We start from the raw sequence: 22,529 nt of genomic DNA, 5'->3' as shown, positions 1-22,529 counted from the left end.
GACAAAGTGGCTCGATTTGCTCTGCTGAGGTCCTGTCTTGGGCTCTTCTTAGGAGGGGGGGGTTTTGCCCCTCCCCAGCCTGGGGCCATGGGGAATGGCCCACACCTTTGGGTCTAGAAGGAGAAAGGGAAAAAACACTGGCAAAATTTTATTACTTAAAAAGAAAAAAAGGTGTCAAAGTTTTGTAAGAAAACAAAAAAAACAAAAAAAAAAATATTTTGAAAAAAAAAAAAAAAATGTTTTGGGCAAAAGAGAGAAGTTTTGTTTTTTTTTTTTTTTTTTGTTTCTCTCTTCTCTCTCTCTCTCTCTCTCTCTCTCTCTCTTCTTCTTTCTTTTCTCTTTCTTCTTTCCTCTCTCTTTTCTCTCTCTTACTACTTCTCTTCTTCTTTTTTTCCTTTCTTTTCTCTTTTCTCTCTCTTCTCTCTTTCTCTTCTCTCCTCTCTTCTCTCTCTTCTCTCTCTCTCTTTTCTTCTCTTTCTCTCTTTCTCTCTCTTTCTCTCTCTTCTCTATTATTCCTTTTCCCACCCTTCTTCCTCCTGCTCACCCAGTCTCTTACTACTTTCTTTTGAATTATGAATTGTGATACAGTTTAGTAACATATTGCCTCATTTCTCACCGCAGACTGAAGCTGCCATGAGATTTTTCACAGTTACTTTGCAGGTATCAAAGGTGTCATGTTCAGGGGGATCTTTTATATGAGTTGAATTTTTTATTAACATGATATCATCTTTTGTTGAGGTCCACATGCCAGATGAAGGGCTTCATTCCAAAATACAATATTATATGAATTAATTACGGGAAGAAACTCGCTACCTGAAATTCCTCAGTCGGAATTTCTCACTTAGCAGTAAAAGCCATAACATGTTTGTCATTAATGGCAGTTGTTATAAGAAAAAGAAGATAAACAGCAAGGTTTTTTTTTTCATAATAATATAGTCTATTAGGGATACAAAAATAATAACATAGTAAAAGTTGAATAAATTTCACATGATAAAGGCCACGTTAATGTCCCTTCTTTATTTTAACACCTTAAAATCTTAAACTCAGCTGTGAAAATGAAATTTAATGTAATGTCTTATTTTCTATTAACACTCGCGCATATAAAATGAATAATTTGCTCCACCCCAAATTAGATAGTAGGAGCCGCATGACAGCAGCTGTAGTTACACCACGGCCAGATTAACCACCTAGGGGGCCCCAGGGCACAGATTTGTTGTGGGGCCCCTATTCACCCCCACTATAATACATGGCAGTTTCATTATTTCCCCAGGCACCCAGAAACCAACCTGTGCTCTACAGCTGAAATAATTAGCATGATTAATCAGATTAGTCAATTGACCAAAAAAAAAAAAAATCACTCGCCAACAATTCTGATAACTCAAATCGTTTTTAAGCAAAAAAAAAAAAAAATAGTCATCTTGAAGCAGAAACTGCTTGTTTTCTCAGTTTCTATAATAGCATCGGCTTTTTGACAGAAAAAGATCAGAAAAAAAAACAACAATTTGAATATGTTAACTTAGGCTTCAGGGAATAATGACAGGCCTTTTTCACCATATTCCGACATGTTATTGACTGAACAATCGGTCGATTACTAGAGAAAATAATTGTCAGAGTTGTTGACAATGGAGACAATTGTTGGTTGAAGCTCTGTAACAACTGTGTAACAAACGGGCTTTAATATGAACCGAAACAATTTTTTCCTTAAAAAACGACACAGAGTCACTCCACAAGACCGGCCTACAAGATGGAGGATGGAAGAGCTGTTGAACCGTGGTCTCGTCCCGGTCATCGTCAGACCCTCATCGCCCAACACCTTCCATACCCGCTTCCTCCCGAGAGGGAACAGCCATTGCCAGCGTGGCCACGGCAGGTGGTGTTTTTTTTTTTTTTCTCACGAGGACTCCTCTGTTGCCCTGGATAACCCACGGAGCCCGACGTCAGCGGTTTCGGCCGGTTCTTCCTGTCAGTCGTAGTTCCGGTGAAAACTGGCAGCGAGGGCCATGGATTACCCAGAGTGATGTTTCTAGAAAAACAATGATTTTTTTTTGTTGTAGTTTTTAAATGTAGTCCCCCTTTACCTCTACCGTAGTCAGTAATCAGTGGAGGTGGAAATCTCTGGGACAAACGTCGAAAAAAACCCGGACAAATAGACGCGAGACGATCCGCGCTGACAGAATCCACCTTTGAGTGAGTGAGATATCGTTTTTTTTGTCACTTAGGCGACCCAGCCCTTCGAGTTTAACATTTTAGCCGAGGAGCCAATTAAGTTCTGCTCATCTCGCCGTGCTTATTTCACAAATTCGTGTTCAGTGGCGACATACGCTCTGGTTTACACCACACCAACATCCTGCGGCCACACAGTCCACATTCAATTTGTGCGTGTTATTATAAAGACGCGCTCAACTTAAATATAAGTACGGATTTGTGGCGAGATCAGACTCCCACATTTACACGCTACTTACTGTTCCTGACCCACCCACCCCCCCGGTCTCTCTCTCTCCCCCATTCATTTACATTTATATTGAATTAGAAGCCGTGGTGAAGAGCGAGTGGAGGCAGCCGAGACTGATTATAATGGGAGATTACGGGCCGACTGCACCACCATTATGTCGCGTAATTACAAAGAGAGAGAGAGAGAGAGAGAGATAGAGGAGGATGGGGCCCTTGGATGCCCAGATGTCAGGATCTATTTCATTTAGGGAAATAATGTCTCTCTGCTTTTCCTGCCACCTTTTTATACCTATAAATATTAGAGAGAGCTAGATTCTCCCCCCTTTTACATCCATCTGGTGTTGTAATGCATGTTGTCATGTATATATACACACAGTAGGGTTTTTTCGATAAAAACTGGGAAAACAGGGACGTTCGAAATTGTTTGACCGGCAGTGGACAGACAGTGCATTCAGAAAGTATTCAGACCCCTTCAGTTTTTTTTTTTCCAATCTTGTTATGTTGCTGCCTCATGCTACAATCATCGGGTATTGGGCAGGTGATGAGCGGTGTCTGGTTTCCTCCAAACATGACGCTTAGGATTGAGGCCAAGCAGTTCAATCTCGGTTTCATCAGACCAGAGAATCTTGTTTCTCACAGTCCCAGAGTCCTTTAGGTGCTTTTTTGCATACTCTAAGCGGGCTTTCGCATCTCTTTCGCAGAGGAGAGGCTTCCGTCTGGCCACTCGGCCATGAAGCCCAGCTCGGTGGAGTGCTGCGGTGGTGGTTGTCCTTCTGGAAGCTTCCTCCATCTCCACACAGGATCTCTGGGGCTCAGCCTGAGTGACCATTGGGTTCTTGGTCACCTCTCTCACCGAGGCCCTTCTCCCCCAGTTGCTCAAGTTTGGCCGGGCAGCCAGCTCCGGGAAAAGTCCTGGTTGTTCCAAACTTCTTCCATTAAAGAATTATGGAGGCCGCTGTGCTCTTGGGAACCTTCAAATCAGCAGAAATTTTTTGGTAGCCTTCCCCAGATCTGTACCTTGACACAATCCTGTCTCTGAGCTCATCAGGCAGTTACTTCAACCTCAAGGCCTGGTTTTTGCTCTGATATGCACTGTCAGCTATGAGACCTTTATATAGACAGCTGTGTGTCTTTCCAAGTCATGTCCAATCAGTTGGACTTTCCACAGGTGGACTCCAATCAAGGTGTGGAAACATCTCAGATATGATCAAGAGAAATGGGAGGCCCCTGAGCTAAAAATCAAGTGTCATAGCAAAGGGTCTAAATACTTCTGTCAGTGTGATATTTCAGTGTTGCCTATTTAATACATTTGGAAAAATTTCCAAAATTCTGTTTTTGCTTTGTCACTAATGTGAAAAGGGCGAATGGGTCTGGATACTTTCCCAATGCACTGGAGGTTGCTTCCTAGGCCTCTGCCTTGACTGGTTGTCACTAGGTCAGTGTTGACAAATCTGGTAGGCAATGGCGTAGTTAATTAAATGAGGAGAAGACACGAAAAGTGGGAACAACATCGCCTTTACTTCCGCAAAACACATTGCGGGCTGACAAACTATTAATGTAAAATTCATTTACTTCTTACGGTACTTACTGTACAATCAAACGTTCTTCTTTGTCAGGCTTAAAAGAGCAAATCACAGGGGACGGAGAAAATAACATCTGTGAGCTGAGGCGTGGTAGGAACTAATGGCACCAACTTCCAAGGTGCACGGAGAAGTGAAGAGAGTCCGAAGAGGCCACAGCTCCAGCAACACAGACCGGCGCGTGTCAGCTTGTGGCCGTCATCGGGGTCATCCATGAACCGCGTCCGTCGCACAACAAAGTCGTTCGGCCTGCGTCACAGGGGAGTTCGCCGGCAGCCGGAGCAAGAGTCCCTGCGTGTGTTAACATACGTGGCCGATAAATCTGACTGTGATCTGATTCTGATATGTTCGTAGAGATACTGTCCAATAAACTTAAGACGGGGCTGCTCAGCGCGGAATCTATGTAAACCACACAATTAAGATGGCAGCTTTTCTCTCAATTAAGAATATGTGGAATGTTGCAGTATTTTATCTTTATTTTATATTTTTATCAGCATCTTTAGCTGTGATGGTATTGCCATGATGCTTTTTAACTCCCTTAGAAAAAAAAAATCACTTAAAACTGATAGAAATTAGTTCTCAAATGAAGATGTCTGTGTAATTATGTGATATTTCATTGGTCAGAGGTCGGGATCAGATGCCGAGCAGCAGCCATTCAGTCGGTAGTTTTTTAGGTGGTTAAACGTCTTTCAAGGATTCTGGTTTCCCTCAGTTTGAGGTGCAATGACCCCCCCCCATTTAAACCGAGGGTGACAGCAGCAGCCGTCGGGCCAGACAGCGCTGATATTGGAGGCTGAGCTGTGAGGGGCTGTGACCGGGCAACGTTGTCGTTGCCGATCGGTACAATTCTCGTTCGGAGAAACGCTGATCGCGCGGGAACGCGCAACGTGTTTCAGGGCCACGGTGCCGCTCGTGAGCCGAGAGTCGACCGAGCCTTCATCAGACCGGACAACGGCCCCACCTAGTGTTTGGTTTGGTTCGTCCCACTGGCCTTTTCACTGGCATTTATCCTGACGGATATTTGGTGAACGTCCCATGACGGGCCCGTGCAGCCTGGTCGGAGCCGCGTCTCTCCTCGCGATGCGGCAATAACTGACCGCGCTTCCTTATTCATTTTAATTTAACAAAAATCCGTGTTTGGCACAGAAATGAAACGGATGTGACAGGAGAGGTCAGGAAGCTCCAGGTTTAGCTCTCCGCAAACTAAGGTGACAATGTAAACAAAAAGGAACATACGTATAAATCCTCACGTAGTAAGGCAGAGGGACGTGAGAAGAAATAAAAATAAATCAGAGCAATGCACCACAGATGAGCCGACAACGGCCATGACGGAGGAACGGCAAAACGTTGTGACTCACTGCTGCGGTGAAGGCAAGATCATTTATCACCGGGGAAGGGGGAACACTGCGGCAGCAGGAGGAGAAGTGACAGTTCGGCGTCAAACGAGAGTCGGTGATGTGAAAACACAACGTTTAGTCAAACAAAACACAACCACCACTGCTGCTACTACTCAAAGCAACGCTGGTGATACGTGACCTTTATTTTGAAGGCTGCTTTGGGACATACAGGAAGTACACGGCGATCACATGCAGCTTCCGGCATGTGCCCCGGATGTCGGGGGGGTATCGTTTTCCTGGACTTTAAACTCCGTGTGTTTTGCACTTTTACTCCATGGCTAACATGACATTGGCTCCAGTTACGAGGGCAATTATTCCTCGGATAGAGCAGCTGTCCGCCCGAGTCGTCCGGGTTCTGGGCTGCAACCCGGGACCGATGACTCTGCAGGGAACCAACACTTACCTGGTTGGCACCGGGGAAAGGTGACAAAAATCCAGTTAATATTAGCCATTATTATGTTTGCAAAATGAAGCCTCCTTCAACATGGTTTGGTTTTTTTTTTTTGCATGACTGTATTTGGAATAGGCTGTCTGGCCAAAGACGTCCAGGTAGCCCTCAGTATGCCCCGTTTAGCCCCTCGAAAAGGACGTCATGCGAACTCCGTTCAATATTTTCCAAATTCATTGTTTCCTTGCTTGTAGGCTTAAATACGTAGCGTACAGACCAAGACTGAAGATGTATACTGAATTGCCAGGACCCACTGATTAATTCGGCATAGATCCAATTTTGAAAATAATAATTATTTGGAGTAATTTTCAAAAGTAATTGAGTAAGGTTAGATATACTTGAGGAAAAGTTTTTTTTTTTTGTTTGTTCTTTATATTCTATCATAAAATTCTACATCCATACCTTACTTGCAATAATATTCTTAGTACATAATACAAAAATACTGATACCCAAAACAAAACAATACTTAATTCTATATTGTATGGATTATAAAAATGTAATGTCAAAAAATAAAATAAAGTTAGATTGCAAAAGCAAAATAGGAGTACTTAATAAATGAGTAGAATTTGTGTATATGAATATGGATAGCTATGCTTAAAGCCTCATGTGAAATGTGTGATCTTATTCCAGACGGCTGCTGATAGACACCGGAGAGCCTGCTGTGCCTGAATACATCAGCAGTCTGAAACAGGCCCTGACACAGTTCAACACCAGCATCCAGGAGATCATCGTCACACACTGGCATCTTGACCACACTGGAGGAGTGGAGGACATCTGCAGGGACATCGCTGGTGAGGACAGAATGTGTGGAACAGGTTTAATGACCCCGGGGCCTTTTAACCCCGTTTCAAGATTGTAACCGTTCAGTCCTGCATTTCTGCCCGGCATTTCTCTGTTGTCCCTCCCCTGCAGGTCCTGAGGTACGGGTCAGCAAACTGCCTCGCTCAAGCCAAGTCAGAGAGACAGCTGGAAACAAGAGCTATAGTTACCTGAAAGATGGAGATGTCATCCTGACAGAGGGGGCGACACTCAAGTTGGTACAGTTTATATGCAAGTTGAGTGTGTGTGTGTGTACGTGTGTGTTTATATGCGTATATGTGTATATATATGTGTGTGTGTATGTGTGTATGTATATTTTGTGTATGTATATTTTATATATATATATATATAAGAAAGAAATAAAAATCAACAACTAAAAGACCAAACCAAAAACATAGACAGTAAACATATGAGAAAGATGAGTCAAAATAACAAATAATGAATTTTCATTTCTCAAGATGAAAATGTAGAATATGTTGAAGAAATTTACGGTCAGCTATCTGAGCATAGAGCCATGTTTTATATTTCTGTTTCCCAGAGTTTTGTTCACCCCGGGTCACACTGATGACCACATGGCCCTGCTGCTGGAGGAGGAGCACGCGCTCTTCTCTGGAGACTGCGTCCTGGGCGAGGGCACGGCCGTGTTCGAGGACCTCTACGACTACATGAAATCTCTGAAGGTCCTGCTGGACTCTCAGGCCAACCTCATCTACCCTGGTGGGTGAGCACATGCCGGTGTGTGTGCTACACTCTTTCTTGAATATTTTTTCGTTTCTTTTTCAACCTTAATTTATCCAGGGAAGCTACTCAGAGCGTGATGCTCTTATTAAAAAAAAAAAAAAAAGGCCTGTTCGCAAACACGCACAGTTACACACATTTACACCTGGAAGCTGCCCAGTGTCAACACAGTCGGCCTGTCGGGAGTTAAGGGCCCAGGGCATCTCAGTGGTGGTAATAAGAGACGGGAAAGCACCCGTACTGGGGCAGGCGGGGGGTTATCGGCTTTGCTCAAGGGCACCTCAGTGCTGAGGGAGTAATAAGGCAGTGGGAAGTGCTGCTCCAATCAGAAGCTCGCTTCTCATATTTCATGTTTTTCATCCCTTTCAATATTGATTCTCACGGTTTCATTAAAGATGCTAAAATAAGTTTTCGGGCTGCAATAATAATGATGATGATGATGATGATGATGATTTATTCATATTTTTTTTCAAATTCTTTGATTAATTTTTCTATAAAATACAAGGAAGGAAAGGCCCAAATCCTCATATTTGAGAAGATGCAACCAGCGGTTAATTGACACAAATGTTGTCGGCCCGTTTTCTGTTGATCAACTTGTATTTATTTCATTTCAGTACTGTTAGTTTTGCTTCTTCTTCCCCACTAATTTCTACCTTTTTCCTTTGGAACCAAAAGTAATTTTTCTCTATTGGTGTGTTAAGAGCCACCTCCTGTCAATTCAACCACACAAACAAACCAAAGCGTGGCGCTTCCAAAATCACTTTATTTAATAAACTGAAACGGTTTGAAAACGAAATGATTACACATGATTCACACTTTTAAATTGACGTTTTAAGTGAATGAACATCAGTCTGGTGCTCATTCATCAAAAAAATCTTCAGATGATTGGACAAAAACTCTGCTTCTTTGCTCTGTGCAGGTCATGGCCCTGTGGTTCAGGATGCTGGCTCTAAAATCAGACACTACATTAGCCACCGGGACCAAAGAGAGCAGCAGATCCTGGCGGCCATTCGGGACGGAGCGGGAAAGCCTTTCTCGTCCATGGAGCTCGTAAAGATCGTCTACAAGGTCAGGACAAAATCCCCGCCTTACTCTGACGCCTGAACCCCAGGGCTGAGTGGAGCGAGTACCGAGGCTAAGACCAGCAGTGTAGTACACCCCGACCCGGTTTGGAGTGTTGTAAAATGTCATATCAGCTTGTTTGGTGGCACTCGCACCAAATTGAGACGCTTTCAGGTCACAGTGGGCGCAGATGCGATTAGAGAGTTCCTCAAAATACAAAGTGAACATACTAAATCATGATGCTAGAGCTGGAATAAGTCTGCGGAAGTGACCTGAAAATACACAGCCTGCCACCAATCACACAAAGCCACCCATTCTTGTTCACAGGGGCGATCGGAAGCTTTTTGGGCCACGGAAAAATGCTTTTCACAGCTGTTCACTGCTTGTTTTCCAGGACACCCCCGAACACCTGCACCAAGCAGCTAATGTGAACTTGGTCCATCACTTAAAGAAACTGGAGAAAGAAGGAAAGATTAGCTCAGGTATGTGACTTCTTTCTTATTTCTCACTGCAAAAACCTATTGTACAGCATTAGTTTTGACCAGTGACAAGTTCATTTTATTAGATTCGATTTATTTGGATTCAGGAGTCAGTTTAACCGAACCAGACACATTCTGGCCGTGCAGGCAGTTTCAACATTATGTGGCAAGGTCAAGGGCCCGTGATATCTGCTGAATGGGCTGTGATGCAAATTAGAAAGTGCACCCACCAACTGTCAACAAATGTTAACCTTTTTTTGTTTTGTTTTTGTTTGTTTTTTTTACAGTTAATGAGTCCTCAAAGAACACCAAATGGAAGAGTAACCTTTGATGTCCACCGAGAGATGGACTCTAATGGATCGCGTCGCCAGGATGAGGGAAAATCCATCTGCTCGACGGTTCCAAATTCTTCGGTCGAAAACGATAACCCTCCAACATAATGCTTGTGCTGAAATACCGTAGGTCTGCTGACTGAAGGACAGTAGTAATGGAAAATCCGGCTTTGTCGCCTTGGAGGTTTCCCGACCTAGAGCACACGAAGCACGCCCACCAGCAGGAGTCACCAGGACTGAGCTGCAGCCCGTGTCGAAGTTAAACAAGGCTAAAATTTTGTCTGGAGGTCGTCTGAATTGTACCTGTAGCTGAAAGGAAGATTAGCCCCCGTCCTACAGTGAGCTCAGCGTGCCACAGTGCCCTCATCTGACTGAATTAAATTGCTTGTCTTCTGCCTTCTCTGAGGCTTCTTTTTTTTTTTTTTTCCAGCCTCTCTCAAGCAGCACTTTTGTTAACTTAAAACAAATTCTGCTGCCTTTGCTGAAATAGCAGACCGTAACTCCGGCCGTGGCCCTAGACCTAACAATCTAAAGTGAAATAACCATTTTAACAGTGGAGTTTGGTACAAAAAAACCTGTCTTTTTCTCCCCCCTCTTCTGATTCTATTCGCTATCTACCGCCACTGCAGGATTTAGTCAACTGATGTAAAATGTCCCTTTAACTTTGGAAAAACCGTCTAGCTGGGAATAAGATAAGAGGATAGGATTGAAGAGCTTGTAGCTGCTCACACGTAGTCCTGCCAAACTTAATTAACAGACTTAATGTTTTATCAAAGTAGTCTTCCTCAGGACTTCATCATGTGCGTATGTTGGGTAGGATATACACTGATTCACATTATATAGTAATATACAGTATATACAGCCTACACTGTACAGTATATAACTGAATCTGCTTATCAATAAAGCCCTGAGGGGGTCTGGTCTGAAAACATTTGTTCCGTTAAATAATTCTTGCCCGTTATGCTGCTGGCGCCTTCCCGGCGCTGGTGTGTGCTCAGTTTATCCCGGGACAGGATTTTCCAAGAGGTGGATTTTGTTCATAGAGGCCCCCCTGCGATGGAGGCACCGGGTGAAGTAAGACTGCGACAGACGACAGATGCTCTCGCACATGACTCTCCAGACCACCACTTCAGCTTTTTTTTTTTTTCCCCCCCAAACTTTGATTTTATTCGATTTCAGCCGTGAAGATCGAGCACTCGGTGAGCCTCGTGCCTTCGAGATGCCGCGCACACGCTTTCGGTCAGTCGCTAGGTGGCAGTAGCTGCCAACTCATTTTATCGGCAGATGACTCGAATGGTAAGTTGTGAGACTTTGCGGTTGCGACACTGCAACGTATCCCAAACATTACAGATACTCAGACTTTTGTTTCAAAGAAACAGTTGTAAAGATTGTGAATGTGTGTTGGAAAAGATATTCCAAAGCTACTCAATGATCTACAGTATGCCACTGCCAGCTGATGTATTTTTCTGAGCACGAATGTGAATTATCGTGCGTCTGTGTTTATTATTAGACCATTCTGAGGGGGGTGTCTCATGGTGATATTTATATATATATATATACATATTAACTATAAAACGCATGAATACTTTAGTTTACCACATTAAAAAAAACAACCAAAAAAAACAGCTTTGACCAGATAATATCAGCTAAATCAGCGTGACGACCCAATATTCCCACGAGTATTGATCAGATCTGTTGCTCCGTGTGGACTTTCAACCTCCGGGCCAACCCGCCCGTCGGTGACTGATCAGTTCTCGTTTCTCAGAATGGATCCGGGCTGCTCCGGGGGGGTCGGCGGGGCTTTTCCCAGAGCTGAAGGACGAGCTTTCTCTGTGCCTTTTTCTACGTCCCGGGGGGGCTGACATGGCTGAAAGAGTGGCCCCAGTAACACAATGAAGTAACTGACAGAGAGAAAGACACAGATTAATGAGTGGAACCACTACTACCTGAGTGTTACGGCCACGTGTGTGAGTGTGTGTGTGTTAGTTGCAGAATGGGCGACTGTGTGTTACAGTGATAGCAATGAACTACACACTGTCCCGAGGTCAGTATTCACTTGTGATTTGCACAGACGCCGTGTGTGCGACGTGTTAATCTTGATTTTTTTAGGGGCGTATTTTAACATCTGGCCGGGAACTGCTGATAGACACGAGCCTCGTGGGGCCAAATCTGTAATTTCTCTCGACCAGCTGGTGATAAAACTAGTCAAACAAAACAATTTCAAGGCTTTTCAACGGAGACCTTAGGGATGCACCGAGAGAAAAGACGTACTATTTCCTTTTAAAAACAAAACCAGAAAAGTACGTGTGTGGACAATAACCAGAACAGATACACATGACATTTTTTTTTTTAATTATTTTGGTAAAGCTGCAAAATTTAACATAGAATACTACAACTTAAAGGTTTAATGACAAAACAAAGTGGCACATAATGTGGTCTAAAAGTAATTCATTTTCAAAATCGTCTTTGCCTGAATTTGTTCCAAAAATGTTTCTGTAGCAAACAGGAAAAAAAAAAAACAAACATCATTACTAGATATTTGGTTTCATTTCAGCTTGCCTGGGTTAAAGAGCCGACACCCAGCTCTGCAGTGTGGTAATGAGATGAGTGGAGGAGGTGGTGGTGGTGGTGGTGGAGGAGGAGGAGGAGGACGGAGGAGGAGGGGGGGGTCTACTGGTAAAGATAAACAGCCGAGGAGCCTCTGAGCCAGAGGAACATGGCGGCTCCGGCCCTGGACGCTGCCGCCGCCGCTCAGTCCCGCTGACCGACGCCGCGCCGTCGACACCGAGAGACACATCCCGCTCGGCGCGCACCCCACGCCTGCTCAACTCTCAGGTAAGTTTCCTGTCATTCGCTTGACACCCCTCCCCCCTGCCACACCGGAGACACACACACACACACACACACACACACCCCTCCAGTCCCACCCCACCCCCCAAAATCAACCATGTAATATTCCCGTAGGCGCTCGTGTAAAGTGTCTGTACCAGTTTATGCCGAGTTTCCCGGACTTGGTGGTGCATCTTCGCCCCCTTAATGGCGCCGCGACGTTACCGTTACGGCATTTGTGTGGCGTTTAAAGGGTGAACTAGTTTAGTCCGGCAAATAACGTCGGAATCGTATTTACCGTGCAGGTTATTTATTTTTATTTTTTTTTCAGTGTCCGCGGTGTTTAAGCCTCTTTTAATGAGCCGCTGGTGAGTCCACACGTCAAGGCTCGTCGGGCGAACTGACGAGACTTGACAGCCACCGGTAACCCCACCGGATTTTTAGGCGAAACTGTCGTTAGCTAGACGGTTCAAACACGCTACTTTTCGCCGGTTATTTGTTATATCCGCTCGCCAGGTCACAAGTCTTTGTTTGGGGGGGGGGGGGACAAAACAAAACAAAAAAAGTAAACGCTAACGTGTCTAGCGTGTTCAAACAATGTGTGATAACTGCTCAAATATCCCGACCGGGACTTTGCTTTTTAACTTTTAACAGTTAGCTGTTAAAAGCCGCTTCCCGATCAACACCAGCGGCCAGTGCGGGCTCATGTGAACCGTCAGCCCCTGCGCTAGCTACAGCCGCCTGCGTTCGTGTTTAGCTGTTGTCAAAAGTAAAAATTTCACGACCCTAAAATTTAGGCCTCGGTCGATTTTTATCTGGGTTTTTTTTTAAGGTGTTTATTTGACTAAAGTGAATTTTAACTTGTTATACTGAGAAGAATAAAATTTGAGTTATTCCCGATTGATATTGCTCGGACTTCCTCAACCAACTCAGGCGTCAAGTGGAATAAGCACAGCCGTACGGTTCCTGTGTGTTGTTTCAAAATAAAACACCAGTCGATTCCGAGACGGTAGGCAATTACACTTTTTGATTGATTGGTTGAATTTAATGGCGTGTGGATGACAGCGGTTAGTTACAGATACACGGTTTTACGGTGAACCGCCATGTGGCGTGTTGTTGTGTTGAAGCTGTCAAAAAGTATTTGTCCCAGGACTGTTTATTGAGGTAACAACGTTTACAAAATTACAGCCAAGTACATAGTTGCTGGTGTTTTACAACTGGTATGTTCAAGCCCAGCATTCATATAACACTATCTCCCTCGATTGCTTTTGGTCTTCTCGTCGTGTTTAGTGTTTAAGAGAAAATCAACCAGTGTCCAGTCTTGTTCTTGTTCATTCTTGTTATTTTGGCAGTTTAAAGACCAGCCACTAGAGCAATGAGATGATGAGGCGTCTCTTCATAAAACCTTTTCTTTTTTTTTTTTTTGAGGTAATAAGTTGTAATCATGCGGTACCAAACAAACAGTAATAAAACTGATCCTGGCAAAAGCAGAAGCGATTTAAAATAATGTATTATTTCTAGATCATAATCCCGCTCACAACAATCCCAGTGGAAACGGAGGCGGGTTAAACACAATAAACCAGGGGAAAAAGTACAGCACGACAGGTGGCAGGACAAAAATGAAAACAAATTGAATGCATCTCTCATCTCTCTCAAGTCATTGAAGTCCCCCATAAAGGAGCCCAGAGTCTGTGGTTCCTGAAGGTGGAGTTCATAATCTGCATATAAAGCTTCTGCTTTGGGGTGAAGGTCTAACAGTGAGGTAGGTATATGTCAGTGCAGGTACAAGAATTTGTCTTTATTTGCTGTTGTGCGGGTTTTTCTGTGTTTGCCGATGTGCTGGTATGTTAATATAGGGAACCTGTAAATTTGCCTACGTGACAGGTGCCATCTGACTCCTTTGGATATGTTATCTTTCAGGGCTGGACTCATGGTTTTTTGGCTCTTTCAAGCTTATTTGCTCTTCCCTGCACCCCAAAGTGAACTTTGAAAAGGATTGCAACATGTACACCAGGTTGCCAGGCTCTGCTCGTATCCCCCTTCTCTAAGAGCTCATTTCTGTAACCTGTTTGGCCCCTTTGTCTTACTTAAAAGGTTGAGGGTGTCCGGAAAACATGAAACAAAAATTGTGCATGCTTGTTTTCTATGTTCACGGATGGACCTGGATCTGTCTCTAATTTGACTTTGTTACTGCTTTATTATTATTTGGTCAACTCGGTCAACTTTAATGTACCAGGGTAGTAATTTGTCTGCTTAAATACCGTTTCACTGCCAAAAGTACCTCATAGTGCTGCAGCAAGAGTGCAGGAATGTCCTTAAGAACGAGATCTTAACATGAGATTGGCAGCTTGCCCAGTGTGGGATCCTTAGTCGCTTGAATTCACTAAACCACGTGAGGGCTCAAATAATGCCCTGACCAATGACAGCAGCAGCAGCAGCAGCAGCAGCAGCGGCAACAGGAGGAGGAGGAGGAGGAGGAAGGGCAGAAGCTTGAATGTGCAGTTCTCTACAGCAGGTTTTCCACCAGGTCTTATCCCCAGCATGCAAATCCATGCTAAAGAAATACGTATGCTCATTTTAAACCATCATCATCAAATCCTTGCTCCGAGATGCGGTGTCCTGTTCCTGATTTAAACATAACCGTAGTTTTAATATCCTAATGCTTAGTCACATGAATTTGACAGACAGAATGTCCTCACACATGAAGGTAGTGGTAAAATAATGAAAACTACATGAAAACATCTCCAAGATTCAACACTAGATGCTCTGTCTTCCAGGGTCTACTGTTCTCTCATACGCCGTTGAACAAGTTCATACTGACCAGGTGATGCGAATGTAAACATTTTACCGCGGTAATGGAGTCTGACGGCATTGGCATTGTCAGACATTTTGCTGTAACCAACCAAACCCGATGGACACTTCTCAGTGAGCTTGGATTCACATAATCCAACAGCTGGTGTCCTCCGCATAGGAGCAAACCACAGACTCTCCAGAGCCACCTTTCAAGCCTTCAGAGGATGAGTACTTGACACCCACAAGCTGATTTTTTTTTTCTTTTCTTTTTTCACTTCGGACTGTTTCCAGATGCGCTCTGGCCCATTTCATTCTACTCCCCTGGTTCATCTGTATATGTACTGGTATTTAGTATGTGTGGGCGAGTGAGCATTTGTCTACTGAGCTGTGTTTTTTTATGTCTGGCTCTTCACTACCACAGTCTTATCCGACACACACACACACACACACTGCCACCTGGCTTTCTGTCACACAGCAGAGACAGTCGTCTTTCAGGTCTGATCCTCCTGAGACCAAGTGCTCTAATTAAGCAGCACCACACACACGTGCAGTGTGCACATGTACCATCTGATGTCTACCATGCTTTATTCGTCAAACGTTATATCAGTTGCCGTACGTAATCTGTATAAATAATCGAAGACTGCGCATTTATGGGAATGTGAGGACTAGGAATTAAGCAACATCTTTCATTATGTTTTATTTTGTAAATAATAGTATCACCATATTTCCCAGTCTTATTAACAGATTGTGTACATTCCCCGGGGAAAATAACCAACCCTTTTGGAGAAACTTTTTTTGTTTGTTTTTATTATTCTGCATTTTAGCCAGTATTGTAAACAGCCAACCGGATGTCTCCAAGGTTTTTGTGACAGGACCACAAATATAAAATACTATCAGATGGGTCAACTGGGACGTACGTTAATGTTTGCTGAGGATGCCTGCATTTTTTACCGGTTAACAAATGAATCAAGCTTTTCATCCTTTCTTCAGCCGGCAGCCACAGTGGGATTACCCTTACGGACGGGGCCCCGGCTAACGTGTGCACAGTGCTCTGTGCAGTCAGTGGCTCGCCTGATTTATAGCGCCGTAACATGTCGCGGATGTTTCATGGGTTTTATTACCGCGTCATTATTGTTCGACATGAAGTCTTGCTGTAAATGGTATCTTTTTCTGTCTGCTTTATTTCTGGGAAAGCAACTGCCTGAAAAAGTGCAACGGGATTCTCAAGCCTTCCTCTTCTACTCAGAAACTCCACCAACAGGAAGACAGGAGCACAAAGACACACAACCCAAACAGACACTACCCGACGTAGCAATCTGAAATCTGAAATGATCCGAGGTAGCTAGTAAGTTTGAGGCTTTCTTTTTATTGCCCTGCACTCAGCACCGAAACGGGATGTGATGTCACGGGTCAGACGTAAGGCTATTCATAGCCTGTAACCAGTCAATGAAAGTGATGCTGCCGTGTGTATCCTCGTAGTGCAGTGTTGTACAAAACAGGATGTAGGGACACTGCTGGAATCAGCGACTCCTTCATTTTCAAACACGAGAAGAGTCAAGACGGCACTGTTTCTGTTCACTTATCATGCAACTTTACAGGTCAAAGTTCAACGAGAGGAATTTTGTGTGCCACCATGCCGACGTGATGTTACAAATTATCTCAGAAATCTCGTTTGATTGACTTTCTTTCTCTAAATGCAGACTTTCACGTCTTTTGTGCCGTGAATTTCCAAGCGGGAAAGAAATTCTGGCATTTGCGCATCTCGTCCAGGAAGCACAATCAGACATCAGTCTTTACGTGCTTTAACAAGAACACCAACATGCGTGAAGCCAGCCTTGTAGCACTCAGCGGGGCCAACTTATGTGAAAGCTGTGCAGGGCTGAAGCACCATACCTGGGAGCCAAGTCTAGCAGGTTGCATAACAAGTGCTAATTTGGTTAGCTGGAGCTGACGGTGGCTGTAATTCTCCTGCACTGTGACGGCAGAGCTGGGTTAGAGAGAGAGAGAGAGACTCCACGGGCCTATCAGCCGGATAATACAAGCTAATAGCATAACAGGCTTTTGCAGAACAAACGTAGGCCGCGGCCAGAGCTAATCCTGGTGTTCAACCACGCTTTTTGGCGGTGGGTGGGACGTTGTTCCTAGGATGGCAGTGAGAAGGTTAATGAGTCCAAGAAGTACTGTTGTGGTTATTGGAGCCAAAATTCATGGCAGGGTGTAAATTTAATAGTTCAGGTTTGATACTCTGCTATCAGATGATAACAAGTGCATTTTAAAAGCTTCTCCAGATCCCATTTTCACACTATCTTCAGAATCATCTGAAACTCCGTAGACAAGTGAGTAATTTCATCATAAGTTATGAAATTTGTTGCACCAAGAAATACTCCTGTAATCCTGTGAACTTCGGTCTACACACAACTTCTCTTTTTTCCCCAGATGCAATCAAAACTGCTTTGAGGCCGACACAGCTTGAAGCTTTGCGCAGCGTCACACATCTGTGGCGGTAGGGTGCGTGCTGTGAGGAGTTTGAGGATGAAGGACGATTGTAAAAACAAAAGCTATCCACCGGCAGAAGCCGGACTATTCTTTGAATGAATCCTGTTGTTAGAGTCAAGTCTAAAGACAAAGACATGTCACAAGTCAAGTCTAACATCAGTTACTTTGTGACTTCAGTACAATTGAGGCATGAACTCGAGATTTGCAGAACACTGTGCTGCTGAGCTGTTGGTTGTAGCAAAAAAAGCACCAGTGCAGAAGTTGTTTCTTGACGTGGTGAAAGTTCAGAATGGCAAGAGGCGCATACATTCACAGTCTGTATTTTGATGCATGTGCATATACAGTTAATGCACCAGGGTTGAAAATTAGCTAATGAAACGCGGTCATTAAAAATAAGATGACTCACCGTAAGCACAATCGAGACGGATGGAGCATCCCTTCAAAGACAACATTGTGTTATTTGTATGGTGATTAGACTTTTTTATTCTGGCCAGGATTACGACACCGCGGTCGACTTCTGTTATGTGATGGTGCTGTAAACCAGTTCCGGGCTGGATCACTGTGTTACCATAGAGCTTAATCACAATCAGAAAGTAGGCCGTCTCCCTGTATGTCTCTCGTGGACTTTCTGTGGGTTTCTCTCTCACTCTTCCCTCTCACTTTGTCTTACTGTGTGTGTGTGTGTGTGTGTGTGTGTGTGTGTGTGTGTGTGTGTGTGTGTGATATTTTATTAAAGTCTACTTTATTATCTCCTCTGCAAATAAGTTACGGTACAACTCTCCAAACAAACAACAAAACTCGGTCTCGAACACGGACCATTGGTATGGCTCTGCAAGTGTTAAAGCTGCTTTGACTCATTATTTATTTTTCAGAACAATCTGCAGGAATTTATTTGTATTTACTTTTGATATATTTTTTAAATCTCTTTTAAAATTGGATAAAATCATAAATCCAACCAACTGGAATGGTGTTGGTTCCCAATCTGTGTACACGGACAACCTCTCTGCACGTAGCCAATGAAATAATTTCATTCTAAACAGTTTTTGCACAAAGCAATAACTCAGTTTTTTTTGTCACGGTCGTGCCAGTCAGCCCACCATTCATGATAAGAACCAGTCACTTTAACCAACGTCACACACTAGCGTTTGACAGAGCAGTCACACAAAGACAGCTAATGTAGTTTTTCCAGGCTAGATGGCTAAGTAGCGACTCAGCTGTAGCACACTGAACATCTTGAAGACTCACTGCAAGTGTGAAGATTGGTCGGTTTAGGTGCTGATTGTCCTTACCCTTCAGTACCACTTCTAACAAAGTTTTAAACCACGTCTGACTCACTATGACAGCCCTAGCGCACTGGAGAATGTTTGACGAAGAGAAAGAAAGAACCTTTCGTGGTTAACATGTCACCACCCGGCACAACTTTCAAGTGCGCAAACTGAGCTGAATCACAGCCACGGATTCTTTCTGTCACTGTGTGTACAGGAACATTTGTACTTGCATGTGTGCTTGTGCAATTCACAAAGCAGTTGGGTAGAGATTAGCTGTCCATCCCTCCTACACACACACATACACTGACACACTCTGATGCAAACACACACACACACACACATACACTGACACACTCTGATGCAAACACACACACACATACACTGACACACTCTGATGCAAACACACACACACACACACATACACTGACACACTCTGATGCAAACACACACACACACACACACACACACATACACTGACACACTCTGATGCAAACACGCGCACACACACACACACACACACACACACACACACACTGACATACACTGACACACTCTGATGCACACCCACACACACACACACACACACACACACAGGCACAGGCTGACATGCGCATATACTATATGCAGCTATCTCTCAGCAGTGGCAGGTGCATATTGAAGTGGTTGTGTGGTTTGAGTCGGCTGTGTCCAACTGACTGAGAGGGTGGCTGTGTTTCTCACGCACACACACACACACGCACACACACACACACACACACACACAGACTCAATAACAACACACAACACACACAACGGGGAAGAGCCAACAGATGTTTCAGATTTGGCCAGTGACCAAAAAAAACAACTTCTTCTTTTTTACTACTTTTCTTTTGGTATTTTAGGTAACCTTTTCCACCCAAACACACACACAAACACACACACACACACAATGTCCTAACTATTAAATTAAAGATTACAGGATTTCAACGGTGCTTTAATTCACGGTACAGATTCACCACTTCATTGTTGACATTAAGTTGATAATTAAACTATCCAAGTGAATGGGAAAGTGGTCTCAGACTTTGGGAGCCCACTGCATATAATGTTGCGGCTGATCGGTATAAAGCTGCAACATGCTGCATTTTAAACATCAGTGTATCATTATCATACTGACTGTGATGCTTTGGTAGAGTCCCTGTAAACCAAAAAGCCCATGCTGCAGACTTTTGGTCGCCCCTGTCTCGGTAGACCTCATATCCCACTAGACTTGTTCCTTCCTTCTTGCCCCCCACCCCTCCATCTGAAGGGGATAAACAAGATAGAAATAATCTTTGCATAAGACTTTCATTCCTCCCACAATCTGCCGTCACTTGAAACTCTGAAAACTTTAGCTACGTTGTCTCTGGACGAACAGCGAACAGCCTATCGCTGGTTTGTCCTATGAAGTGTTGAGCTGTGTTTTCTCTAGGGGATCGGTCATTGTTGAGAGAAACAACGACGACTCTTGGTTTAAAATGGGAAACAAACAGCATTCTCCTGTTTCAAAGTCCCTAGGTTTCGTGAACGCATCCATCCACCCCAACCCAACCAAGCCTTCGTCGCTCTGTATACCACGTCACCTGACTTGCTCCTTTGCTCCTGTCATAATTACTATAGCTGCTAGAGGTCGCCTAACGGTAAAATGCAACCGTGGGTCATAATGAGTCACTAGCACTAAAAAACCCATGAGCTTTTTTTTCCCCCCAAAAAACAGTGCTAGCTTCCTTTTTGATACTGTAAGATATTTAGCGTAATTTTTAAAATATGAAAAACTACATCCTCTTCCTGTTTTTCTTCTGCAACGAGTATAGGTGTGTTTGTTCTGCAGCCCTGTCTCCTAGAAATTACGTTTATATAATGTACATCTAATTTGCAGCAGCAAATACGTTTCGAAGGAAATGTAATTGCAACTGGATTTTGTTTTCTATTAACGTACTGAGGAAATGTTGTTAATCTTCGAATTTAGCAAGTTGCAAAAATGTTAATACTGAACATATCGATTAAAATGTTCAAAGACAACGTACAACATCTGTTTTCTGCCAAATATTCGATCTTGGAAGTAAAAAATCCACTTGTAGCGACTACAGCGTTATTAAACTTTTTTTATGGTTATGTTTAGACACCCGCAGCACTTGATTAAGGTTAGGGAAAGATCGTGGTCTGGTTTAAAACCGAAAGAAACGTGTTTACTCACATTAACCAAAACAACGATCTTTCCCTAACCTTAACCAAACTGCTTTTGTTGCCTAAACAAAACAACAGGCGGAAGTCAGGATGCGAACCCCTGTCTCCGGTGTCTCACAGTTGTGCTTTGTAGCCCAGCCATCCGCCCCAAGCACCTTCTGGTGACTCTGCTGCAGTTAATAAATGTAGCACTTCATTCATTTAAAAGGTTGCCTATGAACGTAATCCGACGAGTAATTACATTGACACCAGAATTTAATTGGGAAAGCGGTTTACCATAATTTCTAGTAGAAAGGTTCGGACCTGGAATAAGGGTATCTTCTCCCCACTTTGTTTTCTATAAAGTGTTACAGCGATGTCCCTCAAATTATGCACATTTTAATATGTGGTAAAATTAAGTGCAACACAAGTTGATAGTGTCACAGGATGTGCTGATCTGCAAATTGCGACTTTAAAAGAGCTGGCATGCATTGGCACAGGGAAATAGCACAGTGGCTTAGCTGACTTGTTTTTTACTCTTCAGGCACAAGCTCAAGGAAGACATTTTTTGTGGTTCTTGCAACACCGTATCCGGTTGAACGCTATTTGTTACTCATTAAGAACATCATTGACAGTAAGAGCCTAAAAATACATGTGGAACCCATTTCTACTTCATTGGAATGAGTGTGAAGGACTGCCCTCAATATTTTAAAAGTCAAGTCACAGATTTTTGGATTCGAGCTACTGGGTGTTTCCATTTCAGATATTTAACTAATGCTCCTATTGATTTTTTTTATACATTTAAGGCATTTGGTTGAAGATCTGATGCAGACTGATTCACAACGAATGCAGCAAGCTGCCCTTTAAGCCATATGCAAGCCAGAAATAGCCCTAGGTAGGGTCAGAGTCATTGTAACCTTTCTTATTAAGCATTTTAGTACATTAAGAAGGAAGAATAGGTGGGAGGGAGGATGTGATTCACTTGGGAGAACATGTGATGTGTTATATTTGAAAAGATGACTTTTCACCCGATTACATAATATAAGGTGGGACGACACAGAGTGACTGAGATCCAGTGAGCAGGTAGAGCCTTTCAGTGCCTTTTGCTCAAGGGCACAGCAACAGGACATGTGATCCAGTGATCTGACTTTTCAGTGGAGACACAGTTCGTCCGCAGCACGAAAATAAAAGTTGAACATCCCGTAAAATAGGCTATTCAGTTGCACTTGTGTGAGAGATTCAAGTGGGTTTCCGCATCAGCTCAGCTGTTCAAATAAAGTGAGACAGTTTGTTTCGTAGAATAGGATGTTTGTGAACGTGAACCGTGGAGTGGGAACTCGATGAACCTGGACCAGCACCATACCGGCCCAGGTCAGGCTCACAGTGTGAAAAAGGCCTCAAAACTCCGAATCGTCCTCCCAGGCAGGGTCAGTGTCTGGGAAAAGCAGCGGGTTTTCTTGTTATTGTGGGCAAGAGTGAGACTTCATCGTGACCGGCGGGTGAAGTTTAAGGTGAAATTCTGAAAAATGATTTTACACTGTAAAAGCAACAGCGTATTTATCAAACACACACTTCCATACATTTGATCCTGGGTGTGTCCCCTAGCTGTGCTTGATGACAGAAGGATTCTTGTGGTGCGGTGAGGTGATGTGTCTC

The 22,529-nt window shown here is 43.7% G+C and overlaps 2 protein-coding genes across 2 annotated transcripts in view; both read left to right on the top strand.

Moving 5' to 3' along the window:
- Positions 1-5,588: 5,588 nt before the first annotated feature.
- On the top strand, positions 5,589-9,706 carry lactb2 (lactamase, beta 2). Its single transcript, XM_040142728.1, has 7 exons — positions 5,589-5,851; positions 6,507-6,667; positions 6,789-6,909; positions 7,234-7,412; positions 8,353-8,501; positions 8,890-8,977; positions 9,262-9,706. The coding sequence occupies exons 1-7, from the start codon at positions 5,703-5,705 to the stop codon at positions 9,303-9,305; spliced, it is 891 nt and encodes a 296-aa protein (XP_039998662.1). The 5' UTR covers positions 5,589-5,702; the 3' UTR covers positions 9,306-9,706.
- Positions 9,707-12,070: 2,364 nt separating this feature from the next.
- The window catches only part of LOC120798999 (nuclear receptor coactivator 2-like), a 55,862-nt gene continuing 45,403 nt past the window's right edge, over positions 12,071-22,529 (top strand). Inside the window, exon 1 of the mRNA XM_040143798.1 lies at positions 12,071-12,141. The gene's annotated coding sequence lies outside the window, so the exon portion shown is untranslated. The remainder of the gene's footprint in view (positions 12,142-22,529) is intronic.

Source organism: Xiphias gladius, chromosome 14, assembly GCF_016859285.1.
Source record: "Xiphias gladius isolate SHS-SW01 ecotype Sanya breed wild chromosome 14, ASM1685928v1, whole genome shotgun sequence".
Lineage (NCBI taxonomy): Eukaryota > Metazoa > Chordata > Actinopteri > Istiophoriformes > Xiphiidae > Xiphias > Xiphias gladius.
The sequence above is the reverse complement of the archived record's forward strand: the minus strand, read 5'-3'. Positions and strand labels throughout refer to the sequence as shown.